Source organism: Leucopleurus acutus, assembly GCF_964270905.1.
Source record: "Leucopleurus acutus genome assembly, chromosome: 13".
NCBI lineage: Eukaryota > Metazoa > Chordata > Mammalia > Artiodactyla > Delphinidae > Leucopleurus > Leucopleurus acutus.
In genome coordinates, this window is record NC_139155.1 from 87,164,204 (window position 1) to 87,189,308 (window position 25,105).

The 25,105-nt window shown below is 47.3% G+C and overlaps 1 protein-coding gene across 2 annotated transcripts in view; it reads left to right on the plus strand.

Moving 5' to 3' along the window:
* Window positions 1-25,105, plus strand: part of GLT1D1 (glycosyltransferase 1 domain containing 1) — a 138,010-nt gene that overhangs the window by 72,993 nt on the left and 39,912 nt on the right. The window contains exon 12 of one of the 2 annotated variants that reach the window (XM_082853311.1): window positions 12,354-14,228. The exons of the other annotated variant lie outside the window; for it this stretch is intronic. Within the exon in view, the coding sequence (XP_082709437.1) occupies window positions 12,354-12,515 (162 nt within the window). The 3' untranslated portion in view covers window positions 12,516-14,228. Of the gene's footprint in view, window positions 1-12,353; window positions 14,229-25,105 lie in introns of those variants that run through there. 2 annotated transcript variants of the gene reach the window in all.

The window sequence follows — 25,105 nt, forward strand, 5'->3', positions numbered from 1 at the left end:
TTCGGTGGCAGCAAAAAAAGAATCTGAGGCCCATCCTTTGCTCTTCAAGTCTTTAGATTTAGATATTAGGTTCTTATCATCTTTATGAAGGCACATGTTACATAACAGAAATAAAGGGATTTATACTTAAAAGCTCGGGTCAACTCCAATATTTGAAAATGCCGTTTTTCAGCTCTCCTACCGCAGATACTTAATCCCACATCGCTTCCCCTTCCCCGTAGTATAATTATGCGTCACCTAGTTTCACTGCCTTCTTATCACAGGCACACAACAAGATGGAAGCCAGCTTCCCTGGGGAGGGGCGGGATTGCAGGGAGTCGGGCATCACCAGGTGCTGTGTGGATGCAGCCGCTCACCTGGGAAACAACTGAAAGAGCAAAGGGCAGGCCCGGGGCTTATCAGTGATTATCTAACAAAAGGCACATCTAACATGAATGCCTTTCCTTTGAAGAGCGACCCCTAAAAGCTAAAACAATACCCGCACATGAAGAGTGTGCAGCGGTTCCTTGCCGATCCTCCAGACAAAGGCATATGGCTTTTTACCACATTCTGCATCTCCCAGCGTCAACGCCAGCCAGGCTGGAGGTCACAGAGTGTTGTCTCCCCGCGGGCAAAGAGATTTTATTTTCATCTCCCCAAACCCAATGTCTATATATTTTATAGCTCAATTTCAGAGCACGATAATTTTATCAGTGAGTGTCTGAACAGCCAGCACTTATAAATGGCTGTATCAGGTCCAGTGCTAGAACGAGAGCAGTCTGGCTATCCTGACTTCGTTTCACATTCCTTGTAAGGCATTCCTTTCAATATTTGCAAATAACCGTCCTATCTCTGACGCGTCCAAGTTATTTCTGCGTCACCGGCTTCCCGTGAGTTACCAGACGCAGTTCCGCAGCACTCATACGATTAAGGCGTGGGCTTATTTTGTTCCCAGCGCCTTAATGTTACTTCTACAAAGGACGTTACCAAAGAACAGAACGCTCTAGGGGTAGCATCTGGGGGGAGGCTGCGTTTTCTTAACACGTTTTGAGAAGCTTGCTTGACGCGGATGTCACACGTGACTTTGTTTTATAGTCACGAGCAGACTCGACCTAGCACGGAGTGGGAGCATTTTCCGTAAGTCAGTGGCCGTGGTTGCTGTCACCTAGCTCAGGGGCGCAGACGGAAGCAGCCACTGGTTTGTTGCCAGCGTTTGCAAGGTTTATTCCAAGTGTGCGTTCAAATACGTATTCAAAGCTCCATTTCACTTCTTGAGAAGGGACTTCCATGCCAGGGTGTCAGCCTCATAAAGTTAATGTAGATAGATGCATAGACAGATAGATACATAGATACAGACAGACAGACACATCGAATGCAGAAAAATCATACTTTGGATTTTCAACAAAACGATGATTAAAAGTATTCAGCTGTGGTAGGAACAAAATAATCTCTATTTTTATACACCTCAGCCCCGGAAAACCTTAATTTAAGTGAAGCTTTCCAAACCTACTAAACATTGATTTTTTTTTTTTTTTTTGGTTACTGCGACAGTCCCATTCTTTTTCTTTTTAAGAAGAAAAGAGCTGAGCTATTTTATGGCTACATTTTATAGCTTCGAAATTAAAATCCACTTGACATTTAATAGAAACTGTGAATCCATTTCCTCTCTCAAGGACAGACTTTTGAAGTGTGGCCCAAACTAATTTCGCTGGGAGGTTCTGTTTGTTTTTTAGGCAACTATAAAAAAAGTCATAACTTTCGGAATAATGGTGATGATGACAGCTAACATTTAGCGCATGTGTGTCATGTGCCGGCGTCTGTTCTTTGCCATCAGCATGGATCTACACTTTTATTGAGACTGTTTCATTGTAAATCTTTGACTTTTGATGGTCCATGAACAGTTTAACGTTTGGAAGAAGCAAGGCGTGTTGGAGACACATCAGCCTCCAAACTTTTGTTTGGGCAGAGCTGTGCTTGGGTCTCGAGTTTTCCCCCTCGAAATCTGAGTGATCCTGGACACGTTTCTTCTTCCTGTGCTCGTTCCTTGATCCGTAAGATGCAGATAATGATGCCCGTCTTTGGGGAGTAGCAGAAAGCACGTGGGGCGGAGTGCCGTCCTTGGGCTCCGAGGAAAGCTGCGTGGACGCAGAGTTAATCACGTTCACGGTGCGCCGCTGGGTGAAGCTGTTTGCTGCCGCTCGACAGCTGTACGGTCTGCTGAGCTCTTAGGTTTAAGCAGTGGAATCAAGCTCAGTACAGCGAGACGTTCTCCTCGCGAAATCTGGCCAGCGTCATGCAAAATATCATTTCTCTCTTTCTTCTTTTTATTTTGTACTTAAAACAGTTTTTAACCAAACATTTAGAGTTCTTGGATGTTAAGTACAACTGTGATGTGTAAGCCCCCAGCCAGTCCCTCTGAAGTGTGAAAGCACAGATGCAGGCTGGACCAGTGCTTGTTGGATTTCCATTTAAGCCCAAAGGAAACTCTGGGAAAACTCTATGTGAACTAAAATGGAAGTCAGTCCAACATTTTTTTTTTGCATGGATTTGTCCACAGGGTGACCATATTGTTCATTGTGAAAAACCAGGTAGCTTTGAGAGTGAAAGGGGTGTTATTGATAATTATGCTGGGATGACGGCCATGAACCTGAACCAAATGACCTAGGTAAGGACCGTCTGCTTGAAGAGCTGGGATCAGATGCATAGCTGGTATTTGTTAGGGATCAAGGGTGTGTCCAGCCACGTAGGGGAGGCACAGTTTTCTAATAGCCACGTTGAAAGAAAATAAAAAGAAACAGATGAAATTCCTATCAATAATATATTTTATTTAGCTTCATCTATCCAAACCTGCATCATCTCAACATGTAATCGATATAAACAATGTTTTCCCCATCCCGCCTGCCCATAGAACTGACCGTTGGTTTCAGTGCAATCTACACAATTTTTAATGAGATCTTTACATTCTATTTTTTCCGAGGCTCTGAAATCCTGCATGTATTTTACCCACCAGCTCATCTCAGCCTGGAGATTAAATTTGTATCGAAATACTTGGTTTGCATTGAGACTCTGTACCGTTTGCAGCTGGAAAAGTAGATTCACATGTCCGGGCTGTTGCAAGTATACGTGTAAAGCTTCGTAATACCTGCATCAAGCACCGGTGTCAACATTTCAGTTTAAGTCCATTCAAGTGAATCATTTAAAATGCAGTTCCCGGGCACACTGGCCCCATTTCCAGAGCTCAGAGTGGGTGCTGGGCGGCACTGCTCCCCGGAGAGGGAGCGATGGGGCAGGTGGTCCCAGCCAGGCCTCCTCTGTGTGCCGGGCACCACCATAGGGACCTTGCCCGTTTCTCTTACTGATCCTCGCGGGAACCCCACACAGGTGTTGCCGTGATGATCCCAGAGAGGGTGAGGCGTTTACCTGCGAAGCTCAGCGGGAGCTGACAGGGCTGGGACTCGAGGTCTCAGCCTGACGGGCGCTCGGCCACCCCGAGAGCGTTTGCACGATGCCTCGTGTGGCTGTCTCTCCCTCTGTCTCTGTCTTTCCTTCTCTCTCTGTCTCTGTTTTTCCCTCTATCTCTGTATGTCTCTGTCTCTACCTTTGTCTCTGTCTCTCACTCTCTGACTCTCCCTCTCTCTGTCTTTGCATCTCTCTCTCCTTCTTTCTCTGTCTCTGGCTCTGCCTGTGTCTCTGGCTCTCGCCCAGTTTTCTGTGCCTGTCTCTCCTCCTCTCTGTGTCTCTCTTTCTCCCATCTCCATCTTTCCTTCTTTCTTTATCTCCGTTTGTTTCTGTCTTTCCCTCTATTTCTTTCTCTCGCCCTCTATCTGTATCTCTCTCGGTGTCTGTGTCTCTCCCTCTGTCTCTGTCGCTGTCTCCCTCACCATCTCTCTCTTTCTCCCTCCCTCCCCTCCTCTGTTGCCTGGGCAGAGAGGGGACACTCTTCCATGGGACCGTCCTCTAAGAGGATTCTGCTCACCATTTTGTCCGACTTCTTGGGGAGAAGTCCGCCAGGAGCATCCTTCCCCCTCGGCTTCACTGTCTCTTTCTTGAGAGGCTTTCCCAGTCACCCTCCCCCATCTTCTCCATCCCCCCCCACCCCCGCCCTGTGCTGTTCCTCCGTAACCCTCTGCACGGTTCACACGCGCGCCCTTGCTTTTATCATACATGACCTCCCCACCCGCATGAATGAATGCCCCCCAGGTTGGTGGTCATGCTGGCTTACTCACGTGGCCCCTTGTGGTGGTCCTGGCACAAATGGGTGCCCCGCAACTATCAGGAGAGGTACTTACCGCAGGGCATTAAAGGGATAATCTTTCTTGGGTAGTAACCAAACACCTTTGATTATTTTAGTTTGATGTGAGTCTATACCGCGTGCCACCCAGGTGTAGTTGAACTGCTTTCTTTTCCTGTTTTCTTTGCAAAGTAGCAGAGGACAGCCTCGGCCTCTGAACTCTGCCCGGACTCCCTCCCTGGATGGTTCTTTCCACAGCCTCGCTGAAGTCAGCATTCCTTGGGTGACACTGCCGGTTGGTGTCACGCTCATGCCATCTCCCCCGAGTACGACCAGGATGACTTAATTGCAGATTTCCTTGCACATTTCTTCTGGGTTTTGCTCTTTCCCTCTGACTTTCTGCCGCTGGCAGCGTGCCCACCAGAGCCATCTCCCGGGTCCACCTCTTCTCTTCCAAGCCTTTCCTCACTTTCTTCCCTTTCCTTCCTGACATTCTCCTCTTCCCTGCCTCCGAACCAGCCAGGGGGGCGTGAGCAATTTTCTGCCAGCTCGTGTATTGAAATGACGCTCTGGTCGGAATCTGGGAAGCAAGAGAGTGGGAGACACAGAGAATATTCACTATCCTTGCTTTTAGTTTAATCAGTAGTTCCCAAATCTCATGGATCTGTGCGGTAGCTTTGGAGGTTTGCTCCATCCTCCCGTGAAGCAGCCAGGCCTGGTGGAAAAGGACCTCGACTCTGGGGCTGCACTGTCTGAGTTTAATTCCCATTTCTGCCGCTTACTGCTGTGCTACCTCGGGCAGGTTCCTGGACCTCTCTGTGCCCCTGTTTCTGTCTCTGTGAAAAGAGTCATAGTGATAGCACAGAGTCCTCGTCCCTTTTCTGCAATTCCAAAATCCAAAAAGCACTTGAAAAACAGTTTTATTTTTAGTAAGTTGGGTGCCAAAACTCAGTTGGCAGCAAACTCATATCTGAGCTGATGTGAAGTTATTCGTGGCTTTGTTTAGCCTGCTTGGTGGGACGGTTCTTAAGTTTGATTTGGAAGTTCCGGTGTGTTGTTTATGGGGCGCTGCGTTAGACCCCTGGAGGGCGTATGTTACTAAAAGGGCACGGAGACCATTTTATTAAAAACCCCAAATCCTGGATTCTGAAACATGACTGGTTGTTACCTGGGTATAAGCTCTTGCTAACTGTTGACTGTTGTTGTAAATTCTGACCAGTTCTGGCCCCTGTGGGAGGCTCTTGGCCAGAGACCAGGTGTCACCGTTGAGAAGGTAGAGAACAGGTTGGCACCTCACCGAGGCTTTCTGCTTGACTCAGCCAGGGATGGAAGAGAACTGAAAGGCGGTTCGCTTTCTCACCAAGTGGCCCACGGTCGTTCGCTCCCGCTACCTCTCACGGGCCACCCGAGAACAGTGATCTAGATCACAGGCCAGAGCCTCCAGGGCTCTGCCCCACCACTCCTGGGTATCGCTGGGTTTGGGGCCTGGCTGTGAGCGGGCTTGTTAGACGCGAGCTCAGGAATTGTCCTGTTAAAGGGCCTGAGCTTGCAGTGTGAGTGAACAGGACGCCTAGCCAGACTCTGCAGCCACCAGTCTCGGAAGGGATGGGCGGGAAGGAGCCAGATCAGGCTCCCAGCTGCCGCCATTCGACGGCCACGGGTCATGGTCAGGGGCCCGAGCCCCTGCCACCTTCTCTGGCTCTGCATCGGGCGGGCAGTGTGCATGGGGATGATCTGCCGGGAAGTTGCTTCTGCACCTACCCAGGTTGGCTTCTGCTCCCACATCTGCCCAGGGTTCTCACGCTGTTGTTGATATTCGTTTTAAAGTCAGCTGCTCTCTCTAACCATTACGTTGTCATGGGAACAAGCAGCCCTCCCCAAACTCAGTTATCGCTGCTGCAAGTTTAAAAGATAGGCTGACCATGGAGAACAGTATGGAGGTTCCTTGAAAAACTGAAAATAGAGTTGCCATACGATCCAGCAGTCCCACCCCTGGGCGTATATCCAGAGAAAATGATAATTTGAAAAGATACATGCACCCAGTGTTCATAGCAGCACTATTTACAGTAGCCAGGACGTGGAAACAACCTAAATGTCCATCAACAGATGAATGGATAAAGAAGATGTGGTACATACACACACACACACACACACACACACACACACACACACACACACACACACACACACACACACTGGAATATTACTCAGCCATAAAAAAGGATGAAGTAATGCCATTTGCAGCAACATGGATGGACCTAGAGATGATCATACTAAGTGAAGTAAGTCAGACAGAGAAAGACAAATATCATATGATGTCACATATATGGAATCTATAATACGACACAAAGGAACTTACTTACAACACAGAAACAGACTCACAGACATAGAAAACAAACTTATGGTTACCAGAGGGGAAGAGGGGGCATAAATTAGGAGTTTGGGATTAACAGACACACACCACTGTGTGTAAAATACATAAACAACAAGGTCTTGCTGTATAACACAGGAAACTATATTCAGTATCTTGAAATAAGCCACAATGGAAAAGAATATATATATATGAATCACTTTGCTGTACACCTGAAACTAACACAACATTGTAAATCAACTATAATTCAATTAAAAAAAAAAAAGACTGGGAATTCCCTGACGGTCCAGTGGTTAGGACTCCATGCTGTCACTCTCGAGGGCCTGGGTTCGATTCCCCGGTCAGGGAACTAAAATCCCACAAGCCGTGTGGTGTGGTCAAAAAAAAAAATAGACTGAAGGTTTATGCTGAATAATTCCAAGGCTATTTGCACGTTCTTACAAGTGGTCCCCACTTTACCCAACAGCAGGAGTCATCGAGAGAACAGGTCACGGAATTATTATGTGGCCACGTGTACATATACATCATTGTGAACGATGGCATTTGGGTAAAGCTTAACACTACACCAGCGAATGCTGTTTTGTGTAAGAAAAACAAGACAGATGCGCGCACGTCACTTCTAGATGGGTCTTGAAGTGTGATTCTCGCAACTTACAGTTGTCAATGAGATGAATCTATCCTTTTTTTAATATATAAATTTATTTATTTATTTATTTTTGGCTGTGTTGGGTCTTCGTTGCTGTGTGCAGGCTTTCTCTAGTTGCGGTGAGCAGGGGCTGCTCTTCGTCACGGTGCCCGGGCACCGTTGCAGTGGATTCTCTTGTCGTGGAGCACGGGCTCTAGGCACGTGGGCTTCAGTAGTTGTGGCTCATGGGCTCAGTAGTTGTGGCTCGTGGACTCTAGAGCGCAGGCTCAGTAGTTGTGGTGCACGGGCTTCGTTGCTCCGCGACATGTGACATCTTCCCGGACCAAGGATCGAACCCGTGTCCCCGGCATTGGCAGGCGGATTCTTAACCGCTGCGCCACCAGGGAAGTCCAAGATGAATCTATTCTGTGGCCAAATAACTTGTGTAAAATAGGGTAGGCACAGTTGTCCGTCTTAGGCTAGTGTTTTTCATAGTCTGACTCTCCAGAATCACCTTGGGGGGAACTGTTAGAAAACACGCATGTGTCATGGACTGAATGTTTGTGCCTCCACACACTCACCCCCAAATTCACGTGTTGAAATTCGAACGTCTCCTGTGATGGTATTAGGAAGCGGGGCCTCCGAGAGTCCATTAGGCCATGAAGGTGGAACCCTCACGAATGGCACTAGAGCTCTAATAAAAGGGACCCCACAAAGATCCCTCGTTCCTTCTGCCATGTGGGATTATAGTGAAAAGACAACCATCTCTGAACCAGGAAGCAGGTCCTCACCAGACGCCGAACCCTCCAGCGCCTTGATCTTGGACTTCCAGCGTCCAGAACCGTCCGCTGTTTCTAAGCCACCCCCTGTCTGTGGTATTTTGTTATAGCAGCTCAGACAGACTAAGACACCATTCCTGGACCTCGCCCCTGACCTACCCAATCAGAATCTTAAAGCGAAGTGCGAGGACCAGAGGCACAGACTAAACCTTAATTAACTCCAGGGTTCCGAGGAAAACCACAATCCACGATCGAAACGACAGCACATCTGTCAGTCTTCAGAAGCCTCCTTGTCAACACCCCCCGTCAGTGACATCAACATCCCCCATCGACATCCCCCATCATCCCCCATCTCCCATCGTATTCGAAGCCTCTGGAGAAGCAGCTTCGGGGTTGTCTAATTGAACATATCTTCCAAGCCTGAAATCCAGAGTTTTTATGCCACTGACTTTCGCTTCTCCTGGAAGAATACGTGTGTGTCCCTTACAGAAGGTGGTTGGAATGCAACGCTCTTTCAAACCGGGCCACGTTCAGTCTGCCAGCTCCCGGGGTCTCTGCATGAGACGCTTGTTTATCGTTGAGGGGCTCCCCCCTGCCCCGTGGCTTTCAGCTGACACGGTTATGAGAAGGATCCCACCAGGGGTCTAAACATCCATCCTGTAAAACTGACACTGCTTCTCACGCCCTGCATCTGGCTGGTGCCTCGGGGCGACAAGGCAGGTCGAAAGGATTTAGTGAGAAAAAGTTTTTTAATTGAAATATAGTTGATTTACAATATTATATTAGTCTCAGGTGTACAGCAGAGTGATTCAATATTTTTATACATTATACTCTATTTAAAATTACTGTAAAATATTGGCAGTATTTCCTGTGCTGTATAATATATCCTTGTAACTTATTTTATACATGATAGTTTGTACCTGCCTTGTACTTATACCCCTATCTTGCCCCTCCCTCCTCCCCTCTCCCCTCTGGTAACCGCTGCTTTGGTCTCTGTAGCCATAAGTCTCTTTCTGTTTTGTTGTATTCATTCCTTTGTTGTATTTTTTAGATTCCACCTATAAGTGATAACATACAGTATTTGTCTCTCTCTCTCTGCCTGACGTATTTCTCAGTGAGTTTTCTCCACCAGCAGGGACTACTCAGTAAGGAAGAAAACTCTGAAAACAGTCAACTGCTAATTGAATAATTATGAAAACAAACCATGGTGTTTTACATGATTTTTTTTTTTTTTTTTTTTTTTTTTTTTTGCGATACGCGTGCCTCTCACTGTTGGGGCCTCTCCCGTTGCGGAGCACAGGCTCCGGACGCACAGGCTCAGCGGCCATGGCTCACGGGCCCAGCCGCTCCGCGGCATGTGGGATCTTCCCGGACCGGGGCACGGACCCGCGTCCCCTGCATCGGCAGGCGGACTCTCAACCACTGCGCCACCAGGGAAGGCCGATTTTTTTTTTTTTTTTAACTTTAGAAATCTGTAACTTAAGCGAGTGTTTGCATACCTGTGGTCCTGGGGTGGGTCTGGTCTGCACACATGTTTTGTTTAGTTTGCTGTTTACTTAAAATTTTGAGTTAGTTGTTGGTATTTAGCATGGAGTGCTTTTACATAAATATGCCGAATTTCGACTTCTCTTGAGAAACACAGCAAACGTGGGAACAAGTGGAGGCCCCTACTCACTGAGGCAGCCGGGGTTCGGCTCTGCGGGCCTTCCCCGCCGGGAGCTGTTGGGCACTTGAGTTTCCAGCTCTGATCTAGGGCAGTGCCTACATCTGTTTTTAAACTCTCTTAAGATGTGGAATCCCAGTACTTGGTTTCTATTTTCTTTTGTTTCCGTGTGTGTACCCTTTAAGGCCTCATAACTTATTATCATGAATAATTTTCAAGAATAGATCATTAAATCACATAAATGATGAATCCTCCCCTCCCCCAGTCAAGACTTGGTGATCAGATCTGATGGGTGTTCTGGCGCGTCCTGCAGCTGACGGTTGTATAAAACCTTTTGGGCTTTGGTTGGGATGATGGTGAATTGGCATTTGTACTTGTTTCCTGGAAGTTTTGCTACAGCTCTTACGACGTGGTCCTTTGGTCCACTGGATGAGTGTCCGGTCGCTGGCACGGGTGGTTGCTGGGCATCTCAGTCCAAGTGGTCATTCATCCTCCAGCAGGCTACCTCAGGCTCCTTTATGGGCTGGCCTCAGGCTCCAGGAGGGCGAGAGTGGGAGCTGTCAGACCTTTGGGAGCTTTGTTTGGAAGTCAAACTACATCACTTCTGACCTATTCTGTTGGTCAAAGCAAATTCCAGGGCCAGCCCAGATCCAGGAGATGGGGAAACAGACCTCCTTCCCCCTTTATTAGAGGAGTGGGTGAGCCCTATTTCAAAGAGACGTTCATGCAAGGCTGGGGGACTGCGGCCACCATCTTGCACACAGTAAATGACAGTCTGTGTCAACGGGCTTTTCTCATTGTCCGCACGCGTGTGTTCAGAGTACTGCCTTAGTTGTCGCGGAGGAGCTGTTTTAGCCCAGAAGAAAAGAATCCCAGGGCCTCAGGGAGTGACTAGTACAATTCAAGAGTGAGATTCTTCTTTCCTTCTCTTCTTTTCTGTCAGCCACCCAGCCAGGGTTTTATGCCACCGGCCAAGATGTTTCCCACTCCTTACCCAACTCTCTCTTGCTTTGTTTAAGCCAGAGTTCTTTGTTCAGTCGTCCATGCAGAGAGGAAAAAAAAAGTGCTCTTTATCACATCCTATTCCTAGAAGCTCTCGTTCAGGATTCCGTTATAAAACGGTCATATATTCTATAGAAATCATAAGCAGGGGGTTGGGTTTTAGCCAAAGTGTCTGCATCAGATAAATCAAAGATATGACCAGCATCATAAAATAATGTACCAAAGCTATAAGCCTCTCGAATAATTTTAATAAGAACATTGTTCTCCTATGAGATGGGAATAAATGTTACATTTTTATTATAAAAAGAACACCAATTTACCATAAAGTGTATATATACTACATAAAAATATAATTCCACTCTATCATAATTATTGCTTTTTATATTGCTAGCTATAAAAATCATCCAACGTTTAATTAACGATAATTTTGAGAATACGTGGACGTTCCTTGTAAATGGCGCAAAGCACTGTGTATTAATCTTAGGCACTGTTGACTTATTGGAATTTACACGGGTTGGGGAATCACAATAATGACGATAGCTAAGTCTGGGCTAGGCGCTGCCCTGAGTTCTGTGTATTAACTCATTGAATCCTGTCAACACGCTATAAAGCAGGTACTGTAATTATTCCTAATTTAAAGATGAAGAGACCGAGGTTCAGAGAGGTGACGAAACGCACCCAGCGTCGCTCCCGTGAAGGGTAGGGTGTGAATTTAAATGCAGGCCTCCTGGCTGGTGAGCCCTGCTTTGACTTATGTGCAAACATAATAAATAATGCGTGCTCCCCTCCCCGCTCTGAATACTCTTTAGCAATCAAAAGAATTCTAGTTCTTTCCAATTATGAAGGGCTTTGATATTAAAAAGTGGCCACTTTTTCATTGCATCAGCGTCTGCAAGCGTCAATAAACATAGAGCAAAGCACACTTCCTCCCTCTGAAGCAACAGAAGGAAAGTGTAGAAAATCCAGGCCGGTTAAATCCCCTCTCCCCTCCTTCACCCATGGAGTGAGTGAAGGAGTCTGGGAGTGGAGTCTGGGGAGTCTGGGGCAGGGCGGGGCTTACCCATCCAGTGCCCACTGCCCCTTTGGAGATGATCACTGTAGGGTTCAGAGAGGTTAACTAGCTTGCCCAAAGCCACACAGCTAAGTTATGTGTCGAAGAAGGTTTGAACCCAGATCTGAACCAGTGGAAGCCTGGCCCTTTCCACTCCACCAGGTGATGTTCACGATTTGAAGACACACTCCATGCTCGGGAAAGATGAAAGGATCAACACAATGGAAAACAAACGTGGCAGGGGTAGTGTTGTCTAGAGTAGAGGAGCTTAGATTCTGGAATGAGACCTGACTTCATATCTCAGCTGATACAAAGGAGGGAAGAAACTGGATCTAACTGTGGAGTCACTGTAAGGACTCAGTTACTGTGAGAAACAGTAGCTTTGAGCAATCTAGGGAAGAAAGATGGGGAAGCATAATCGATGACGACAGTATTTTTCCACGATGTTCACCCTCGCACGTGTGTGTGTGTAATTTCTTAGTCCCAATGTTTGCGTTAACGCGCATCCTTCCGGAAGGCCCTTTCCTCCAGAATACGGTAGGCGGGCAAAGGACGGACCAGGAGCAAAGGCAGACGCGGGCTTTGGGGTGCGTTTGCAACCCCCCTTCACCAGCTACTTACCTCTCTTTCTCCTCCACCCCCTTCTTTGCAGGAGTTTGTTCGGCTGGCAAAGAGACTGGGGGGCGATCCGGCGTTAGAAAAACAAATCGTGGCCAACGGAAGGGAGTATGTGAGAATGTACCATTCGTGGCAGGTGGAGAGAAACACCTATGGGCACCTGGTCAGGATGCTGGAGGGAAGCAGTGAGGACTAAGGGCGTGCCCGGTGCCGTGAGATGCTCAGCCCTGGGCAGACACGCAGGGGCAGGGCTCTGGGCAGAGGGGCCGTCCAGTCGGAATCAAGCCAGGTTCATTGGAACCGTAGATTATTTGTCATAAGACGATTCATCCAGAACCTCTCTGTGCTTCCAGGTAACAGCCCAGATGTGTTTCCTGATCAGTCCTCACGGAGATGCAGTACTAATTGGGGCAGGGAAACTGGTTTTAAGGGGCATCAGGGAGAGAGTTTGATTAGCTGCTTTAGGACTTCTAGGGACCGTAGGGGCTTATCTGTAAGCCGTCACAGGGAAGGGTAGGCCCCTCTCCCCTGTCTTCTGATGACCTGTCACCCATCACTGTCTGTTCAAAGAGCAAAAGCAAAAATCAGACATGTTGGCTGAGAGGGTCACTGGCAGTGATTATAATGGGTACAGACCCTGAAGCCAATCTGGGGCCCTGACAGATGTGCGGCTGGGCCCCCAGGCTCTAAACACTGGAAAGAGTGCTGTGCATGAGTTGACCTAATCAGTCATGTAACTGAAAGAGCGGGTAGTGCTCTACATAAGCAGGCCAACCCCTGCTCCCCCCATAGGCTCCACCCGCCTCCTGGTTGAATTTGGGTTGAAAAGACCAATTGGAACAAAGCCCATTATCGCTCATGGCCTGGAAAATACTGGAGCCTGGCTCTTTGGGTTCAGCATCAGGGACCCAGCATCAGGGACCCAAGGATGAGTGTCGATCTGGTCACCAGCCTCCAGCCCATCGCAGAACCGGCACTTGGGTCCCCTTGACCTTATCCATCACGAGGCGAGTTTGACCAAGTGTCTTCATCACCGTAAGGACGTCCCGGCTGCACCGGTGCTGCATTCCCCAAACCCTGTGCTTGTTCTCCTTGGTGGCGGTACTTGCCTCTGTTGGATCCTGAAATCCCTGCTTTCTCATGGACGTTCCATGACAACAACTGGGGGTGAAATGCTCCGTTTCTCGTGTGAGGTGAGGAAACAACCCGGTCCAGAAGGAGGAGATGAAGGTGGCTCCGAGCCCGTCAGAAGAAGCGTTTCCTTAGTGTTTGTTCCAATACCTGCAGGCCCTGGAGTGGGGAGGAGGGATCCACATCATCTTTGCCTCAGACTTCACGACATCTTGGACTCTTTTCTTTCCAACCATCCTATTTTTGTGAACGACCAAACCTACATCTTGTTTTTAAAAGAGTAAGCCTCAGACCGAACGTCTTAAACTCTAATGACTTGGGGATAAGAACAGCACGTTTATGGATTCTGTACCATGTCACTTCCTGAGTCGTTCTACGCCTCAATCTCAGAACAGGATCCCTTCCCAAAGGCAGTTACCTGGAACCCGAAGATGCTTCTAGCACCCAGGATTTGCTGTCCTGCTAACAATACCCCTCACAGTCCCCCCTTTTTTGGCATCTGAGGGTCACTAGGGTCGGGGCTCCCCTGTGGCCATAGCGAAGAGAGGGAGGGAGAAACAGAGTCCAAACTCCAGGTGGACAGCTCCGTCTGAGTCTGGAATCAGCGATGCCGGCCTAAGGAAAGGCCGCGTGCGTGTTGTCCCGGGTACCAGCCATCGATGCTGCTGTTGATAAAATGCTGGTGGTCGGGAAGCTCCGCTCTCGTCCTGGTTGAATGACATGGTAGGTGCTTCGCTCCAGTGAGCCTCAGCATCGTTCATTCGTGTCTGTATAGAAACACTCACACGTGCTGCACGCCCTTTGGGGAAGGGCGTGTGGGTTTTAAATGAATAAAGTGTCACCATCCGCTCTAGAGAAGGAGCCCCGGTGTGTTTCTTTTGTGAGCCTTGTCCTGCCAGAAACAGACCCTCCACAGCCTCTAGTCCCCGCACTTCAAAAGAAGATACACTGGAGCATCTCATTAAGAGGGGTTTAAAATGCAATTGCTGGGCTTCCCTGGTGGCGTGGTGGTTGAGAGTCCGCCTGCCGATGCAGGGGACACGGGTTTGTGCCCCGGTCCGGGAAGATCCCACATGCCATGGAGCGGCTGGGCCCGTGAGCCATGGCCGCTGAGCCTGCACGTCCGGAGCCTGTGCTCCGCAACGGGAGAGGCCACAACAGTGAGGGGCCCGCGTACCGCAAAAAAAATAAATAAATAAATAAATAAAATGCAATTGCTATTTTAATACCAAAGTATAGACGTTAAAAAAAAATGCTTTTCTTATAAATGTTCTAGACGCTCTCAGTTTCATACTCAGTCAACTTTATGTTTAAACATTTTGTGTATAGTGTCCAATTTGCTGATGTACAGGTGTGGAGGACGGCAACAGTCCATTTCCAGATAGAACTAAGATACTATAACCTTCACACGTGGAGGGAAGATGCATTTCATATAGCATGGTGTCATCTAGCAAAGAGGCGGTGTTCACACCTGGCTTACGGTTTCTGCCGGAAGAACCCTCCTCACGCTTTCCCCACACTCTCACAGCGAAGTTAAATACAACAGCATCGTTTTGATCTGAAAGGTTTATCGGGTATCTTCAGGTTTCCAAAAGCAGGCTCTCCGTGCACGTGGGAACAGGCGGTCCAGCCTGATGCCTGGCGCAGCCAGCAGACCTAGAATGTGCTGCTAGCTGGTCTCACCATCAGTTACGGGTGGGATGTGGGAATCGTTTGCACCCTCAGCCGGCATTGTGGCTTCAAGGGTTCATTGCACTTCAGTGTCATCCTCAGTAACAACAGTTAGCACAGCTGCGTAAACTCTTCCCTTGAAGCTGCCTGGTACTTGACCTCGCAGTTCGTTTACTGCAGCCCTCATGAGATGCTGAAAGCTAGCTCTTGTCTTCCTCCTCCTTCCCTCCCTTTTTCACTTGGCTCTCCCCATGCCCCAGCCTCCCTTCCCCTTTCTGACCCAGTCTCCCCTTGGAGAGTCAAGGGACTGATGTGGAATGACACACAGGAAGTCCTCCCCACCCAGAGCCAACCCTCACCAGGGAGGCCACTTAGTAAAGCAGCAGTTCCCAGCCTCGGTTTTTAAAACTCCCAATGCTCGGGCTGCATCTCAGACCAATTACATCAGAGTCTTGGGGTCGGAGGTACCCAGACCTAAAGCTTCCCTGATCCGACGTGCAGCCACCATGCACTGCTACTGACTGGAAACCCCCCTCTTGAATACGGACCAGAATTTCATAGAAAAGAAGGACCATCAAAGAAAAAGTTGGATTGTGACTCTGTATTCAGAAATGAATCCCAGCATTAAGAAGATAGGTTACATTGGTCTCATGTTTACTAAGATTTATTTCTGCAGGTAGAATTGAAACTCGAAGCACAGGGCCAAGAAATACTTCGCGCCAACAAGTAAACAAAACCATCCACAGGGATTTCATCAATATTCCCCAGAGCTTCTTTTCTTCCTTTGATGTTGAAGTTTTCTTTTGCAGCGTCTGCCCTGTCATCATGCTTACTTACAGTCACTCGTTATCTGGTTCCGTCCTGTCAGAGCCTCATTTGCCTGGATTTCAAGTAATTCTCCAAAATCCTTTTCATCAATTTCAGGGAAATCCTGCATTTTCTGCAAGGTTTGCGATTTTACTTTTTACTTGATTTACATTGTGTTGGCATTTAAACACTTTGAACATGGAACAGTCATTAAGAGGGGCCAACTCGACACTGGATGGGAGGGTATTAATTAGGATTAACACTTGGGTAAGGCTGACAGAAAATCCAAAACAACGGTGGCTGAAGCAGAAGATGAAGACATCTTCTTCTGTCAAGTAAAGAGATTAACAAAGCACAGATGGTGTTTCCCGGGGTCAGGGACTCAGACCCCTCCATCCTCAGTATGTGGCCATCTCTACCTCATGGCATAAGGTGGCTGCCCAAGCTCCACCACCATGCCTGAATTCCAGACTGAAGGAAGATGCAAGTCGGGAGCAAAGATTTATTTCCTCCCTTTCAGGACAATTCCTGTTTCTGAGTACATACCATGCCCACACCCAGTTGCAAGGGAAGCTTAGACTGCAGGCTTTTCTCTCAGCAGCCATGTGCCTAGTTAAAAAACAAGGGTCTATTAATAAAAGAGAAGGGGATGAAAGACCAAAGCAGACCATCCTAGAACTGTGGGACAGTTTCAAAAAGTATAGTGTGCATAATGAGAACACCAGAAGGAAAAGAAAGAGAGAAGGAAGCAGAAGAAATATTTGAAAACAATAATGACTGAGAGTTCTCAAGATCAATGTCAGACACCAAACCACAGATTCAGGAAACTCAGAGATCACCAAGCAGGGTAAATGCCAGAAAAATATACACCTAGGGTTATCATATTCAAACTACAGAAGGTCAAAGATAAAGAAAATTCCTGAAAGAAGTCAGAGGTAACAAAACCCACTTCACTTAAAGAGGAAAAAGTATAAGGATTATATCTGACTTCTGTTACGGAACCATGCAAACGAGATTGGAGTGAAATATTTAAAGTATAAAAAAAAAAAGAGAGAGAGAAGGGGAGAATGTCTATTTGAAACAGCTTGCAGTGCAGTAGGCACTGTGAAAAACTGGTTTTAGATTCTGTAGTCGTTACAGCCATTCTACCTTTTACTAATCACTGAAGACCTTTTAATGCCAAGAAAAGGGGCTTCCACAAGGTTTTCATTAAGCCTTGAAGGCCATCCCAACACAGCCCACCTCTTTCTCCCCAAGATCCCATTTGTATGCAAGCCCTCAGCCAGGGCCACGTATCCATTATTACCCCAACCCCTGCAGCTCATCAATTAAAAATTCAAGAGTCTAAGAGTACACAGGCTCCCATCTAAATCTCCTACAATGTTTCTCTGTGTTAGGTGAAACACAGCCCTGGAAGACACAATAAAATGAAGTGTACTGACTCCATCTACATAATCCTGGTCTTTCCACCGGGTGTTCCTCCGGTTACCCTGAATGATTAAGCACACCACTGCTCCTGTCGGAAGGTCTTGGGAAATACTGTAGAAATCGTTTCTGAAATGATCCATGAGCCAGAGTTTGACTGAAACAAAGCAAGAATTTGCATTGAAAAACAAGATGCTGGGACTTCCCTGGCGGTCCGGCGGTTAGGACTCTGCGCTTTCACTGCTGTGGCCCAGGTTCCAACTCTGGCTGGGAACTAAGATCCTGCATGCTGCGTGGTGCAGCCAAAAAATAAATAAATAAATTGTAATTGATAAAAATAAATAAATTTATATGAAAAAGAAAAACACAAGATGTTATGAAGTTCCAACATGCATCGTGTTTCGGTTCAGTGTTTAGAACAAAAATTTTGCATGGGCAAAATTATCTGCAAAGACTCCCCACAAGTCTGGCATATTCGGTTGTGTATTTACAGCCCTGCCCATTACGTCCCGGGCACAGGCAAGTGTTAGAACCAGGGAGGGAGGTTGAAGAACGTCACCCTCTGAATGTCTGGTTATGAGACGGTTCTCATTTTATATATAGAACTGAATCCCTAGAAGCACTCCCTGTTTCCCAGGGAGGTTTGTTCCATTCCCTTTTCATGGTATCTATCTAACCATTCATCCATTCATTCAGCCAGTATTTCTTTTTTTCCCCCCATTGAAGTATAGTTAATGTACAATATTATATAAGTTATAGGTGTACAATAGAGTGATTCACAATTTTTAAAGGTTATCCTCCATTTATAGTTATTATAAAATATTGCCTATATTCCCTGTGCTGCACAATATATCCTCATAGCTTATCTCATACCTAGTAGTTTGCACCTCTTCCTCTCCTACCCCTATATTGCCCCTCCCCCTTCCCTCTCCCCACTGGTACCCACTAGTTTGTTCTCTTTATCTGTGAGTCTGCTTCTTTTTGTTACATGCACTAGGTTGTTGTATTTTTCAGAGTCCACATATAAGTGATATCGTATAGTATTTGTCTCTGTCTGACTTATTTCACTTAGCATAATGCCCTCCAAGTCCATCCATGTAGCTGCAAATGGCAAAATTTCATTCTTTCTTACGGCCGAGTAGTATTCCGTCGTATACATGTACCACTCTTCTTTATCCATTCATCTGTGGACGGTCACTCAGGTTGCTTCCATAGCTTTCACCAGTATTTCTTGCAGTAGTTGAGGCAGGCACTGCTCCCTGGTGTAGATACAGCAGTGAACACTCTTTGCCCTCATGGGGGGGTCTCTTCCTAGTGGGCTTAACTGTTCCCACGGACATGGATGGATGCCTGCTACAAGCAGTCAGCGAGCGTGGAGCCAACCCTCAGGAAGGGGTCAGGATCAAAAGTCAGTGAGAACATGACCCACAGGGCAGTTACACCCCAAAAGTTGGAATGAAAACCGCAACCAAGGCGCTACAGCTAATTTCTAAGAGAATTTCATTAGACTCTAAAGGAACTTCTGGTAAAAAATGAATACAAAAAAAGGTTGTGTGTGTGTGTGTGTGTGTGTGTGTGTGTGGCAGGGGAATTTTAAAAAATAACTTCATCTTTATCTGTGGCCACAATCTATTTTAAAGAGATTATTTTACAATGTACTTCTTTCTTCAAACTCATTAATAGTCCTTGAAAATCCAGGCTGAGAGAAATATCTTCCCCCCAAATTACACAATTCTGCTAAATTACAAAAGAAAAACAAAAAAATTAACATCATGATACCTTTCTCAGTAGAAGCCCTTGAACTCGTTCTACCATCTTCAGAAAAGCCTCAGCTGTAAGGAGAGTCATGCTTCAAAGTGGATTTTCTTCTTTGCATCTAATACAAAAATATGCTAAGTATTTCCCCCAAATCAAAAAGGTTAACAACCAGACATTTGCAAGAAGCCAGAGAGTGAGGCACAAAGCAATAGTAGGAGACTAGCTTTCTGACTTGGTATTTGGTGCAAATTCCTCCATTTTAGAAATAGTTGGAAAAACAGCTCACAGAGTCTACAGATCTGCTAGATTTCCGCTTGCTAAGATGGGTTTCCTCTCTGTTACCGAGTCTAACCTCATACTGCTCGCTGTACAACGGGTCAGTAAATCAAGAGAGGAGGTGTAGGACAAGGAAAATCAACTTTATTCGAAAAGCCAGCAGATGGAGAAGACGGTGGACTAGTGTCCCGAAGACCCATCTTCCCTGAGTTAGGATTCAGGCTTGTTTTATACTAAAAGGGGAGGGGGTGTGGCTGGTGGTTGGGAACTTCTTGGTGCTGGAATCCTTTGTTCTTGCATCTGTCCACCTAGGTCAGGTCACCATGTTCCTATAAACCTCCAACAAGACAAATGTTATTCTTGTTCTGCAACTTTTTATCTCTATATGGGTAGAAAAGTGTTACACCTTTAAAGGTCAGGGCCTTGAGAATGAGCTCTCCTGTATATTTCAGGCTCTAGGCAACATTCTTTTACAATAAGTGCAGAGCCAGCACGGACTCAGCACAGGCAACAGAACACGGGGGTTGAAGCTAAAGGAGTAGATCCAACATGCGTCAGGCTTGCTCTTCTCCGTTATATCCTGTACGTTTCCATCCTGTCTCTTCCAATGTCTAAATGCATTTAGAGGCTCAGTGGTATATAAACGATGAAAATGCACAAAGTGCTTGAAAAAGCAGCTGCGTTTATGACTTCAAATGGTGTCATTGCTCCAATTCTGTCAGTGATCACAAACATTAATTGGACCCTCTCTGTGTGCTGGGCACAGCGCGCCACGCAACTTCAGCCGAGCCCTGTGTTCCTGGAAAACAGCAAAAGTTAAGAAATGCTCCCACATGCTTATGTTCAGGGAAATGGTTTACTGCAAAGGACTTCCCTGCCCCACATGACTTAGATGAACTCAGGGATGCGCCCGTGTGTACCTCTCCTTCCCCGGGTTCTGGTCCAGCCTCAGCCTGAGCCAGCAGACAGCCCATCCATCAGAGCCACCACCCGCAATAGGCTGGCCTCAGGACACAGCCTTCTGCCGTCATCCCGCTTCCCCACACCCGGCCCTCTCTAGCCTTGTGTACTCTCCCTAGAAAATAAAAACCCACCCTGCCTAAACCCACGAGATGCTTTTGCAAATGTTACCGTCAGAGGGTCCTCTCTGTTGCGAGAAATCCTCAAGAATCCTTTCCAATAAAATTCCTCTTTACTAAGTCAGGATTTGCTTCTTATTTGACAGTGCCTTATCTGCAGTATCTCAATCCTCGCACCAGCCCGGTGACTTAACAGGTGAGGAAACTGAGGCTATGAAACTGGTCCAGAGTCACGGGGCTGGAAAGGGATGGAGCCAGGAAGCATACTCAGCCGGGCTGCTTAGAGCATTTTCTCCTCTCTCTCTCTCTCTCTCTCTCCCCATCATTCTCCTCTGCCCCCCGCATTCTCTTTCTCTCTTTCTCATTCTCCCCCCTCTTCTCTCTCTCATGCTCTCTCTCCCTCTCTCTCATTCTCTCTCTCCCTCTCTTTCTCTCTCTCTGTCTCCCCCCTTTCTCTCCTTGTCTCTCTCTCTAGCACTACAAGTTGGAGATATGGACTATCTCCATATTCCACGCAGTTAGTTGTCAGCTAGACTCTAAGGAATCTGGTTTGCACGCGAGTTAGACAAGTGTTCAACCCAAGTCAAAGGGAACTGAAAAGGAGCAGAATATGCGACCCCTAAATGTGTCACTTTGGCATACGGATTACTTTGAGCTAAAGTCAGTACCCAGATGGGCCTGCACAAACAAACGTTACTAACTAACATCTTCCATGCGTTTCCCCGTCTGTTTACCTTCCCACAATTCATTGCCCCTAGAATCTCAAAACCCTCTTCCTTTGTCTTGTCACTTCTCCACAAATATCTTGCCCTTTGTTTAAAGGGTATATAAGTCTCCAGGTCTGAGCACCTCTGTAGGGTTTTCATTTCATTTCTGTGATCCTTTTCCTCCTGTTCATCTGTCTTTTGTCATTCAGATTTGCAGGATCCGAGCCACTGAACCAAAGGGGGAAGAGGAAAAAGCGTTTTTTTCCTCACTTAAGTTATAATATCAGTGCGTTTATTTTGAATGAATTACATAGAAGAATTGTTCTTCGTTGATAAGTAGCACCGAGATGGAATCTTGATCAATAGGTCTTAAAACAATTAAGATTTTGTTGTTTTTAGAGTGTTTTTTCTAGTAGCCTGGAAACAGCTGTTTACCGGATAACCTCATAAGCTATGATACTGCCTTTATGCAAACTTCTTTTCTATTTTTTGGAGGCAGAATAATATACCAATATATTAACTAAGTATATATTTTTTGCATGCGCACACACAGATGTGCGTTTATTCTTTATGAAAATTAGACCATTTTGAGCTTATTGCATTTGGGCGTGGAGATGGGCATTGCCTGACCAAATTCAGATGCGAAAGAGTCAAATTCTTGCTGTTGAGTTGCTAAGAAACCTTTTGAATTTCAGGAGAGAGAAAACAACCGTCTTGAAAACCAAGGCTTTTGAATTGCAAAGCAGGGGTTTTTGAGAGAGAGAGAAACGTTCTGCCGGTCAAAAGACAAGGTCTGGACAGTGTATCAGAAGCAAAGTCCCGAAGGACCTGAGGCATAGTGTCTGTGCTTTCATTATCAGATTGGAAAGAAAATAGCGGGGGAGTCAAGACACCTGGGCCCGGGAAGTCGGCCCAGGCTAGGGCTTTGGGGGTTGCGGGGGAAGTGTTGGGAGAAAAGCCTGGAGCCTGGGTACGCGTGGAACAGGATGCACCTGCCCTCCTTCCCCGCCTCCGCCCCGCCTGGGGGTGAACTAAATGCAGGGACCTGGCAACCAGGGCACGAAGACCCCTCCCCTCGCGGAGCTTTGGCCGGTGGTGGGCCCCAGAGCTGCATCCTGCCCCTCAGTGGTCGCGGAGCTGGAGGGGAAGCCCCCTGTTCTAAAACATAGTGTATTCATGGAAAATTTGAGGTGTAGCGATGCAACAAATCAGCTGCCATTTCAAAGACAGTCTTTTTACTCACAGTTCCCAAAAGGAGGGGCACACTGTGCGTTGAGGACCCCACAGGGAAGCCCCAGGGTCCATGAGGAGACAGAGGGAGCCTTTATCGAGGATTCCACGGGAAGGAACGTGCCGAGCAGGGTGCGCGGCCCTGGGCTGGGCTAGCGTGAATACTTGCAGGAGCTCTAGGGCACAGGGACTGCCTCTGCTTCTCAGGGACTCGGCCCCTGGGGAGTAGGATGGGCACAGTGGCCCTGAGTGTGAGAAGCCCACAAGACAGGTGATTTGGGACGTGCCTCTGGATTGGTTGGTTTGCATTTGAAATAATGCTCCTGGCCGAGGACTCCTCCCCAGGAGTGGGGAACATGATGCGGGGGCAGGAGGTCGAGGCAAGGTGACGCAGGCGCATCACTGGGGTGTCCCGAACAAGGCATGTCCTGCACGTGCCTGCAGGGCAGACGTGAAAGCATCACGTTTACAGAAGCAAGTGTAACCGGGAAGAGAGAAATCGGACTCCACGCTGGATCTGACTCTCTTTCACTGTATCTTTTCATTGTAACCTTTCCCTGCTTTTACTGTTATAATGGTACATAATGGCCTGCCTCAGGGAACCCTGCCCGCTTGGGAACGGCTGCAGAAAAGATGAAACTAACACATCCTCTCCCCGAGGCTGGCCATTCCAGGAGATGTTTTGCAAGACTGGTGGCCCTTTTACTTTACTTCCTCACCGCCTCTCCCTCTCTGATTCTATAAAAGAAACTGGCAGCCGGACCCAGATGAGATGATTTTTCGGAGACACTAGTCTGCCGTCTTTTCGGTCTGCCAGCTTTACGAATAAAGTCGTATTCCCTGCCTCAGCACCTCATCGCCGATTCATCAGCCTGTCGTGCGGTGCGCAGAGCGAGCTTGGACTCGGTAACACTAGAAATATGGTTAAAATACCATATTTCAGTGTCAGGGCCCCGGGGGAGAACGGAAGGGGAAGGGGGAACCCTGAAATGGTTGTGTTTAAACCTGATATGCAAGATAATAGTAATAATAATACCGGGCTTCCCTGGTGGCGCAGTGGTTGAGAGTCCGCCTGCCGATGCAGGGGACACGGGTTCGTGCCCCGGTCCGGGAAGATCCCACGTGCCGCGGAGTGGCTGGGCCCGTGAGCCATGGCCGCTGGGCCTGCGCGTCCGGAGCCTGTGCTCCGCAACGGGAGAGGCCACAACAGTGAGAGGCCCGCGTACCGCAAAGTAATAATAATAATAATACCAAATGCTACGGAGAGCTCACCATGGGTCAGCCATGATTCTGAGTGCTTTCTGTGGATTTAATCTGCACAATAAGCCTAAGAAACAAGTATATTTATGATTCACATTATACAGATGAGGAAAGAGAGGCATAAAGAGGTAGAGGATATCTTAAGGCACCTGGTTGGTGGTGATGTGTTATAGCAGCCATAGGAAACTAATACGTCCATAAAACTCGACCTTAACGTGCCTGTGAAAAGTACTCGTAATACTGTTCTAGATGCTGAGGATGAAAGAGGAAACCAACTTTTCTGTAAAGCTTCCCTACTCCATCTTCCTTTATCAGGTGCAATTCTTATGTCTTCCTCCGTATTATCTCTGGTCCTTGTACTTAATTCCATTATGGTCCTTATCACCTTATATTATAAGTTATTTTTAAATCGATCATGCCCTGAGAAGAAGACCAATTTTTCATTCACGTCTCTTCCCTAGGACATTGCACAGTGTGTGGCTGAAAGCATGTACTCAGAAACTACTTGGTGAATTAAATAAAATTGCAGAATTTTTTTTTTTTTTCTCTTTTTGGCCGTGGCGCGCCACATGCGGGATCTTAGTTACCCATCAGGGATTGAATCCGCACCGCCTGCAGTAGAAGCGTGGAACCTTAACCACTGGACCACCAGGGAAGTCCCTGAATTAAATTATAAAGTTTTAATAAAGCCTTTTCAAAAGAAAAAAAAAAAAGAGGCAGAGGAAATGCTGACATGACAACTTAACCCGGAAGTGAGCGGTTGGGTCTTTTGTCCAGCAGAATGAGAACCTGATGGCGTCTAAGTTAAGCTGCTACAGCAGATGCTGGGATATGTCCTTCATACTGTCCATCCGGAGGGAGGACTTCTTGCTCTCAGCCCTGTCTGGTGATGGCCCAAGTTAGAGAGCTTCCTTCCTGGAGGGCCCCCTGAGTCCAGGGATCAGCTGATGTGGGTTGTGGAGGCCCAACCTTCTCGTCCTACCTTGGACAACTCCGTGGGGATGAGTCCTTCTTTGGGTGAGCATTGCAGCTCTGTGTTTCCAGACACTTCTTTTCCTTTTCTTCCACGACAGTCTCCATCTCAGGGTCTGGTTCCTGGGGACCTCAACCTGTGACACTTACAGAAAGAAGACATCTGATCTTTCCCACACTTGGATACATGGCTTGAGAGAGTTGCATCGTCCACGTACAACTTTCCACATTTAATCCCAACTGTTCTTGCTTGAGAGAATGTAAATATCATCCGATATGTCTTAGGGAGGCAGAATCTTTCTGAACTCCTAGTCAGAAAAAGCGAGGAGTTGTCAACTGAACAAAATGCACAGTGTGAGAGTTGTGAGTTGAGTTTTATTTGGGGCAGAATGAGGACTGTAGCCCAGGAGACAGCATCTCAGATAGCTCCGAGAACCTGCTCCAAAGAGGGGGCGGGGGGGGAAGAAGTC